The sequence below is a fragment of the Aspergillus pseudoviridinutans genome, assembly GCF_018340605.1.
Source record: "Aspergillus pseudoviridinutans IFM 55266 DNA, scaffold_3, whole genome shotgun sequence".
Classification (NCBI taxonomy): Eukaryota; Fungi; Ascomycota; class Eurotiomycetes; order Eurotiales; family Aspergillaceae; genus Aspergillus; species Aspergillus pseudoviridinutans.
In genome coordinates, this window is record NW_025091283.1 from 2,404,180 (window position 1) to 2,414,759 (window position 10,580).

The window sequence follows — 10,580 nt, forward strand, 5'->3', positions numbered from 1 at the left end:
TAAGAGGCTATTGTTACGCTCTGTATGCACGCCATTGATGTATATACGTTCCGTGTATACAGTTCGGGAAAAGAAGAGCTATAGAACCAAGACCCCTGGCCGATCAACGTTCTTTGATCTGCTTTCTATACAATTCCCAGATTTCCACATTTATTCATTGTCCATCCTGACTGGCATAATATCTAACACACTCACAAACGCAAATTCTTTCGCAGACAAGAAACGCAAACAGAAAAAGTGTACACTGACCCACTCGCCTGGCTCCCTGCTATGATGGTATAGACGATCATGATGATGATAATGCCGATTGGAAAGCAACCACGAAAACCAAGCCGACCACGGTTTAAACAGGCAAAACAGAATGAAAGGGAAAACAAGGTAACCAGACTCTTCACTGGCTCTGTGTATCGCACAAGCTCATTCAATCCACTGTATGAATGTTTTTGGTTGGTCGTAATATTTGCTGTATGTCCCCTGTTCTCTTTTTGATAAACGTAAATAGAAACAGAAGACGATGAAAGGAAAATGCATAGCCCGCATGCAAGGTGGACGGACACTGAACCACAGAGACAACTAAAAGGCGCAAATGACAACCCGAGGGAGATATGGTCAACTCCAAGGGACATGGCCAAGGTTAGAAACGTCAACATGTCGAAGAATCAGATGCAACAAACAGACGCAGATGTCGTATGCAATTATGCAAATTCCGCACGCAATCCACGGATAAACTTTCAAGACTGCCAAAAGCCGCAGTCTGACTTTGTAAACGCCGACGAGTGAACGAGAAAATAGAAGACGAGCGAAGACGAGCGCAAACTAGGAAAAGAGGACGGCGAGGCAATATACCTTCCAGGTCAGTTGAGCTGGAGCAGTCCGCGAAAATGAAGACAACGTCGAGGATACCGCCTCTTTTATACAGTTCATAGGTGCTGTACAGGTGCCGGATGGTGATATAAACGCTCGGTGACGGGTCAATTAGAGATGGCCCGCAGAAAGAACGCCGCGGTCCAGGTTGACTCAGAGACCAGAGTTCATGATACTAGCATGAGTAGAGGCTGAGGAACTTTGAGGCAAAAGCGAGAGATCATCTTGCCTTGCTCATCCGCCTTTCCTCAACGACTCGTCCGCAGGCAGAGGCTCAGCACCCGCATGGAAGCTCGACCGGGGCTCCATTGGCTTGGCGTTCTTTTTCTGCTTTTTCTTGGTCGTCTGCCATCCATTGCTTCCATGATTGCTGACTGAATCATGAGTCGGCGCATTTATACCGTTGGGCTTGCGCGGCGCATGGCCAATATGCCGTTCTTTGCCATCAACCGGCCCAGAAGAGATGTTGTGTGGACCGTCATGACGGTTCTTAGGCTTCGTCTTGTGAGTAGCGGCGTTCAATTTGTCAGATGAATCCGCAATATTCGAGCGACGTTTGCCAATCGCTGACGGCCCATTCGGGTCTGCTGCCGGCGACGTCCCCGACGGAGGTAATCCTCTTTCCAAGCCAGATTGCTTGGAGCGGGAGCCATCCTGATCCGATATCTCATGGCGCGGCTGAACGTCTTTGAACCTTTCTGGGCTAGACCTGGGTGAGGTGTCGGTGACATTCTCTCCATTGGAAACATGGAGATTTTGCAACCTGCTCGAGAGTAGACCAGGCTTCCCGTGGTGCCCATTGACCCAGACGTCAGTCGCATTTCCTGACTTGGGCGTATCGATCGCCTGCCTGGTAAAGTACGCTGATTGGTCGATCTCGACCGAGCTATTGTCCTGGTAGTCCTGGGAAAGCGAGTCGGAGATGCTGGCGGGGGTGTCCGTGTTACGATCGTCAGAGGCAGAAGTACAGTGGCTCATAGTGGCGTACTGATCATAAGCCTCTCCGGAAACCGAAGTGCGCTGTTCACTCAAAGGCACCGAGCCGTCGACTATCAGAGGGCCGTTCCGGTCGTGAGAGGCCACTGGTCGAGGAGTGGCTCTCTGATATGATGACACGGACTTGACAGAGGGTGCAACACTGCTCTCAGGGGGCGAGCCAAAGGCCTCATTTGGAGGTATCGTGGACATGTATTCCTGCGGGGCTCCAACAAAGGGCAGAATGCTGCCATTCTGCAGTGCCAGACCTACCGGGGCTGACAAGGGCGATAGCATGGCATTCTGATGATACACTTGCAATTGCGGAGAAGTGGCCAAGTAGTACCCCATGTACTCAGATGGTCGGTTTTCATCCAGATACGGTGTACGGGGCACGTTAGGAAGACTGCTGGGCATGAAGGAATTCTCATCTTCGCTCTGAGTCCCCTCCGGGGGAGATACAGAATTGTTGCGCTGTTTTGGCAGATGGGAATTGTCGACAGGCTGAGAGACGGAATACAACGGAGCAAAGCTCGGAAGAGCCGGGGAGTTCGCAGGCCGCGCCGGCTGTGACTGTGCCCTGAGTGATCGACCAGGAGAGCCATTCGCTATGGACTGGCGACGCGGTGTACGTCGGAGCTCGGGGACAGCTGTTGCGGCGGAGGGCGACGGGGGATTCGTGCTACTTCCCTGTACTGGAGTGACAGCGACCGGAAGATAGGTGGAATTATTGTACGCGTGCGGACGTAGATTCGCGCTGAGGGGCGGATGAGTCCCGGACCTAGACCGAGACCCATCATCTACACTCGACTCAGGCTGCGGCTGTTGCTGCTGAGGGATGGGAAACTGTATGAACGGCTGGCGGATGAGCACTGGAGGGGGCCTCCCTGTGAGCAGCGCCTGGTTTTGCAATTGCAATCGCAATTCCTGCTCCTGTGCTTGCAGGATTTGGATTTGCTGGTAAAGGTGATCGTGCAACAGGTACTGTGCGTGCTGCGCCTGTAGAGATAGTTCCGTAGCGCTCATGCCAGGATTCAGCTGGCGGAAACCGTTGGGCTTGTTCGGTGTATTCGACGAACGGCGGCCTCCGGAATGGCCTCCGCGTGTGTAGTGATTCGGATTGCGCCCTCCACGCCCTCCACGGCCGCCCCGGGAAGTATGCGGCGGAGCCGTCAAGGTAGGTCGTGGTTGAGGAGGCGGTCGCTCCCATGATCGCTCTTCCTCCGGCGGGTATTCATACTGCTCACAGCAATCCTCGAGGTTGCCCTCGGACACTGCCTTGAAAGCCCTACGCAACTCCATATGGACGCCTCGAAATGACGTGTCATCCGCTGTATTGCCCAGATTCCTCGACGTATTGAATGGCTCTTCGACGCAGAGACGATTGTTCTGGAGAAGGTGCCACCCCTTCTCCTCTTTCGATATCAACTTGCCTTCCCGCACGGATATCACGTACTTCTCAAAGTCAAGCTCATGGCCATAATACCTGAAGAACTGGAAGAGCAGCTCCCCGAGCGTCTGCTTGTTTTTTCGCCCATACCCCACGAGGGAGCTAAGATCATCGTCGAATGAGCAAACTAGGCCGTCTGTTGTCACTCGTTTCTTATGAGGTCGTGCCTGGAGACTCGGGAGCACGGGAGGTTCCCGTGTTTGCAGGAAATTGATAATCAGGCAGATCCAGGTATAGGAACTTAATGTGCCTCCAAGTCCTACAGCAGAATTGTTACCACCAAATGTCACGAGGACACCTGCTCAGAACGGTGCAAATCTTACCTGCATCGTTAAGGATCCTCCGTTTTGTCCAGTATTTGATGATCATGGCCAAAGGCCGAACACGCTCGTCGATTTCGACATACGTTCGCACCATGCGCGTATTTTCCAACGCCAAAGTGTTGTTGACATTCATATCACACGCAAGGCGTAGCTCCGGATCCCAGATCTTCACGATTGGAACTTTCGCATGTGAAACACAAACGACTCTTTCCATTCCATCTGCGGGCATTGTCAGTGAATGGTGGCAACGAACATCAACCTAAATCCAAAAAAAAAAACCCCTTACGTTTTGCGAGAACTTCAGCGAGCAGACACACGTGTTCCAGCTCTTTATATGTCGTTGTTATACATATGTCCACTGCTACAGGTCAGTCCTCAAGAATTTCCGAAAGTGCACCTTGACGACTCACCGTCTGAATCGCTTGAGCAGAGCTTATTCCCAGACGACCCAAAGACATGAACTTTAATATCGTGACCGGGCCACTGATCATTGAAGAGTTTCTCCAGCTTTCGAACCAGCTGACGCCGTCGGTCGTCGCTCTCCGCGGATGGTAATAAACGATCGTATACCTCCAACATATCCTTAGTCAGTCTCTTCTCGTCCTCTGCTTCAAGCCGCTCTTTGAGACCTTCCTTTTCCTCCGGTAACAGATCAGCACCTATTGTATAAGGCATCCTCCGTCGGAAAAAGGCCATTGCTGTTTCATATTTGCAACCTGCGAACGGCTTTCGTAATGACGGAGGAAAGTGTATTGACTCAGAATGGGTCGAGCGTGGCGAAGTGCTTCCGTGAGGGGGAGAAGGCGTCCTCGAGCGGAATGAAAGATTGCGCGTGTGTTGATATGGGGTGGAAGGGAGGGAATTCGACTGTTGTGAGGCTAGGGGAGGACGAGAATTTGCCTCCGTAGAGGTATCGGTGGACAAGTTCCACGGCATGGTGGAAGGCTTTCCCAACGCTATCGGAGACTTTCCACCTGTGGTCGAGGAGAATTTAGCATTCTCATAGGTATCTGAGATCATATAGATACTATTCCAACGTCGTCGAGCAACGTTGGCCCCAAAAATAAATCTGAGGGGGCCGTTGTTGGTCGAATTGGACGCCTAGTGTGCGAACCTCTTCCCGCAACTCCGGACCGATTCAACTTCGAGCCGACTTTGCAACCAGAAGCAAGCCACCCAGCGAGTACTATACGATTGCTGGTTATTCCCAATGACAACCTGTGTTCGGCAGACGGTACACGAATCTATCCAGAAGGCGAACAACCTAGGGGAGAACAAAAGGGCTCAACGCGGAGACCGACAGGCGAGCCGGGGCAGCAAAATCGGATTTTTCGCTGCTCTACCGACGAACGACGAACAATGCGTATCCGTTGGTGACGATATAACTCCTAGCAAAAATTTTCCAAGCAGACGATGAGCCGAAAATTTAACAGGATGCGAATGGGAGCAAACGAGTTGGTGTTCCTTTGCGGTCGATCGGGAATGTCGGGGCTCGATGACTGCGCATCGATCGTCTAAATAGATAGAGCTTTTTTTAAGGGGAGAGCGAACCACGCTTGACCAGGAAGTACGCGCTCTCCAAATGACCACACAACTTAGAACAAGGAAAAAAAAATATTGTACAGAAGAAAGCGAATCCTCTTGGTATCAAGTAAAGGACCAGCCTGAACGGTTTTTTTGTTCCTGATCGGGGGTACTGCGGGTTTTCGTACACGTTGCTGAGGATTCGACGGGGAAAGGCAGCGCGCGGGAGGGGAATGAGGTGGTGAGCCTGAGCCAGGGGGCATTCAACTCAGCGTAACGGCGGTAAGTCAAGGCCAGTGGCACAGCCGACAATGGACCGTGAGGGCGTTGGTAGATTCCACCAATTCCAGGTGCAGATAACAGTCCAAAAAGGCAATTTCAAGAAGGGAAATATGAAGAAGAAATGAGAGGGAACTGGAGACAGAATAAAGAGAAATATCGGGAGTTTCAGAAAGAAAGGGACAACGGAACGTGGTGCTGTAAGTCGATGGGGAACGCTTGTTTCTGTTTGGATTCAATCCCAAATGGATAGATGACAGGTCTCCCTCAATCCTGTTAAGGAGTATACAGATCCTATTGTCTCCTCTCTGATTATGGCAGGTGCATGGGAGTGTCTGGGAGCCTGAAGAGTCTTGAAGAATAATAAGGCAGGTATTGACTAGCTCTTGCTTCAATGGATGCTTTGTTATTATTGTTTCCCTTTATCATTATTGAGCCCACATCCACACCTCTGCCTGAGGCAGTTAATTACTCCCCCAACATCAGGGGTTATTTCGATGCTCAGTGCATAGAAGTGTAGTTCAGCCTATTTTCTCATGTCTAAGTAGCCTTGAAGTCTCTGTCTGAAGGTTAACACCACAAAGGTACTCTAAGATCTAGATACCACCGAATGTCTACTTCGCGAAAACCATCAGCCTCGAGATATTGCAGGTGGCCTGCCCCTCAATGCTACTGCTGTGAATAAGTTATAAATCAATAAGGTACTCAGATCATGATAAGACCTGATGTGACTTATTATTCAAGATTCCCTCGCTGTCTTTGATCTTGTTCTTTGTTTACGTTGGGAGACAAGATCCTGGCTGATTCAACTTTCCACTATCAATAGTACCTTAGTAACGCGAGGCTGCTTTTTATTATTGATCATCCCCTCTCCTTTCTGCCCCGCGATTCTCGGACCTCAGTAAAGACTAGGGAGAGTCCTCGAGGACCTGTCTCGGCCCCTGCTCCAGATGTGTCTTGGTTGCGGGCACGTGTTACCGTTGCTCTACCTTAGGGTCTTTGGTCTTGACCGATGACAAGCGCCAACGGGCACACGGTGATGCTCATCCTGTGCAATGGCAACCAGCATCCTCTTTTTTGCCTTGCATCGTACATGAAGATCGTTCCAATCATCTTCTTACTGCCCTTAAATTTCTTTCAATGTCCGATTGAGTGATAATAATTTCGCCAGGGCCAAATTTGCGATATATCACATAGTTACTCCGTAGAAACATTGGCGTTCCAGACAATGTATCTCAGGTCCTGCCTGTATCTTCCTCAGTTTGCATTCAAACGCTCCAGAATGACCAAAACTGTCCATAACTCCTATCGGACCATGAAGAGAGGACCAGTTAACCCGATCCTGCAACGGAGCCAAATACGGGAGCTGACTTGGGCGAAAGACAAAGGAGGCTTTGAAGCAACCGAAAATCCGATAATTGGCTTGGATTTGGTAGCTGCCTTTAAAGTAGATTCCAACGTGCAATGGATCCGGACTTCGACAAAGACTTGTCAGAGATGTAATATGCAAGTCATTCCATGGCACATGTTTCTAGAAGGTCGGTAAAGCGGCTCGCCTTGGCTATGGGCTAAGTGTGATCGATGAGACGGGGGAAGATATGTAGAGCTGATAGCGCCTGAATTGAGCACTCGAGATTCGGGACAGCGGTGTTTACCACTGGAAGTTGGCTTCTAACAACAAATAAGCCTGCTGTATCAAATTGAGAAGATCGCCTCAATGAAAATGATAGCAGTCCTTACCTATGAAATTATATAAGGTCTTTTTGAGATAGACATTATGAGGTAACCAGCAATAGGATATTAACGCTGACATAGTCTGATTTAGCCACTGTATACTCTCTATCTACACTCTAGCTGGTATAGAAGAGACCTACGTCATTCCATCTCCAGTCAGTCTTTTGAAGAGTCAGGTGTGAAAATGCAATAGATCAGTCCACCAATGACGAGAAGCTAGAATGAACCCATTTTCAGAGGACGTAGAGACGACTGAATGCAAATGCAACGGAAGATATGGGGCCTGTCACCTACATACCTACTCTTAGTCTACTTCATAGTGATTGAATGCTGAGACGGATCCAAGTGTAGTCGCAAGGGTCCGAGTGCCATCCGGGATCAAATTGCCCCACCATCGTCTCTTTGGCAGTCAATGGTGTATCAACTGCTTACTAGTCTAATGCTCTGAACTAATGATATTTGCATACTGTATGGGCTAGAGAGTTAAGGTTTGCTGCTGTTGTACAGAATACGTCGAAAACAGAGTCTGAAAGTTGGACATCTGCAGTGTGATGTAGGAGAAGCACTTACAGATGGCGTACATTGGGCTGATCGATACCAAKAAGAAACAGGGTGGGATAGCCACCTATCACTGAACGGGGTACAAGCTCGAACCGATATGATTCTGTGGTGGCTATTTCGCCAGAGTGCAATTATCCTTCTGAGAAATAATGGGATACCAGTCCATACTTATGAGCGAAGACTGTTGATGTCTGTCACCGAGGATGGCTATAAAAGACGAGCTATTTGCTTGTGACCGTCATGGTTCAAGGCTTGAGATGCACCATGTAAGGAGTAGACGGCAGCTAATCAGGTTGAGCTGCAGACGATGATATCGAGAACAGGGAGGCAAGTATTTTTAATGATTCTAGTCAGTCATAGAAAACGGATTGAGATGGCGCGGTTGGATGGTGGGACCTATGCTCTAATTTAATCCCCACGAGGTCTGAGCCGAGTGCTGGAGTCAGTTAATCAGCATTGTGTGAGATTCTCAAGTTGCCAAGGTCTTGTCATTTGCCAGTAAATTTGACTGATGACCTAGTCGTTGCCAGACCTTGATTTGCTTTGCTTTTGACAGAGGGAAACAGGGGGCCAATGAGTGATTATGAGAGACAAGCTGGTACTATTTCAATATGCACTATGAGACCACGGCTGAGGATTGCTGGATAAAGCCACTGTACGGCCACGGTACCGAAGCTCTCAATCATCTGACAAAGAAACTCGAGTGTATCATATTATCTAGGAACCTTCCAACACATATTGGACTGAAATCTGATGAGTGATAACGCTGACGCAGCATGGAGAAGACAGATAGTAGTAGATAGATACCAGATATCAAAATTCAGTCACCGAATTCATAGCCGGAAGATGTAAACTATTAAGGTACTCATGTCTCTCCAAGTATCCATAGATAGCCCAGGAGGATTGAAACTGAGTGTGGGACAACTCCATAGCGCGGTCCATGGGCCGACGCTAAAGAGTGCAAATTAAGGACAAGATACTCACCAAATTTCCGGTTACCGGCAGACCTGGAAAAGTCATTCTATAATGGTTTAGATGCAGTGGTTTCCATGTACTGAGGACTCATGGCTGTTTTTCAATGTATACTGTAATATCTGGTTCATCTGATCCGACAATGTATTTGCACAGAGAGAAGAGTATATCAGCAGTCAATATTCTATTCCCAAGGACCTGCACAGAAGAAGTTAGTAGTACTCTTGAGTAGCACGATGTAATTTAAACTGGGGACCCCTGATGCTATGTACTAACTAGATAGAGCACTGTTATTACGATGCTACAGAGTACGTACTTAGGTACTACGGAGTACCTACTCCGATACCTAGATAGATACAACGACGGTGTACCTGTATCTTGTGCCTTCATGATATAAATCGAAGTGACTGTGAAATATTACACAGCACATCTGGTTAAGGATCTCCTTCTTCTTAGATGGAATACGTCTCTAATAATGTGGGATGAGAAATGAGAATTCCGTCAAGGGTAAAAGCTAGGACGGAAGCCGGGAAGAAGCGATTCCAAACGACCCGGCCACTCACTCCATCACCAACCACAAGTAGGCAAATTAGGCCCGATGTCCACCAGAACACCATTCTCTTTTCCGCATGTCATCTGTGCAAGGTTTTTTTTTTTTTTTTTACCCTTTCTCCAAAGGTCAACTGCAAGTCACATCAGGTAAAATCACTCAAGGTCGAGGAATAGCGTCACTTCTTCGATGTATATTTGACTAGCATAAATATTTTTTTTTTAGCAATATTAGATAATGTGTTGCAGTTATATTTGTAGTTCTCTTGTCATGCGCTTGAAGTACGTAAGGCTATTATTATTATTATCATTTCTAACCCTCACTGAAAATTGTCGCCGGTCAAGAAAAATAAAATTCCTAGGTACTCCGAAGTAACTCTTGTGCAGCAAAGGAAAATAATCCATTCCCACGCTTTCTCTTCGCTTCTCTCCTTTCCTTTCCTGCCCAGTCCTGTTCTGGTCTTGTCTGGTTGTCCCCTCCTCGCTCTCCCCTCCCCTCAGTGTCTCCTGGGCCTTACTGCGTTAGGTACTGTCTCTTCGTCCGACATTATTACTGTCCGTCCCCATCTTCTCTACTTTCTCTCCCCTTTCCGTCTTCCCTCTCCTCTCACCCTCCATCAATCCTCTCCATTCCTTTGGAACATCCTCCCCCCACACACGCCAGACTCTTTTGTCTGTCGGGTCTCAAGGGTGAAAAGTCGTTGTTTGATCGCATTCTGCCTCGTTCACTCGTGGTAGAGCCGCCTGGAACTCTTTAGAGAGGGCAATCACTCCTTTTCCCGTAAGTCAATTTGAACTATATTCGCGATACCCTTGTTTTTCTCAAACTTCCACTCCATCACCTGTTTGTGAAGAGGAAAAGGATTCCCCATGGAAATGGGGAAATTGAATTTATCCACATGCATGGCCTGTCGATTTATTCGCGCTTTTTCTACCCGATTTGAGTACGACATGATATGGCGCCTGGAATGTGCTGTGTCTGCCGATCGTTGGGGATATGAGGAACTTTTTTCCAGAGCCAAAAAAAAAAAGTTTCTCGGCTGCGCAGAGTCAAATTTTGGGATACGCCAGGAATAAGTCGGTCGATGTCATCGTTGCTCGCCATCCTCGAATTTTCCTCGATCGCGCGGACACTCGACAGTTCCAGTTTTCCTCGCGCTTTCTGTTGCTCCGTGTCGACCGATGGATGCAATTCTTTCTTGATTTACTTTGGGGGCTGACGCTTACCTATCACTACATTCAAATAGATCTCTCGTGGTTCCTCCGAGCAGATTAACTCCCCTCGCCGCCGCCGCCGCCGCCGTCGCCCTCGCTGTCAAGGAAACCCTGTCGCGGTCCTTCTGTTCAAT

The 10,580-nt window shown here is 48.6% G+C and overlaps 1 protein-coding gene across 1 annotated transcript; it reads right to left on the reverse strand.

Moving 5' to 3' along the window:
• Nucleotides 1–1,098: 1,098 nt before the first annotated feature.
• On the reverse strand, nt 1,099–4,632 carry Asppvi_004567 (PAP/25A associated domain family; the record flags this gene model as incomplete). Its single annotated transcript, XM_043300517.1, has 4 exons — nt 1,099–3,548; nt 3,613–3,831; nt 3,899–3,970; nt 4,023–4,632. The coding sequence occupies 4 exons, from the start codon at nt 4,630–4,632 to the stop codon at nt 1,099–1,101; spliced, it is 3,351 nt and encodes a 1,116-aa protein (XP_043156452.1).
• Between the last annotated feature and the right edge of the window lie 5,948 nt (nt 4,633–10,580).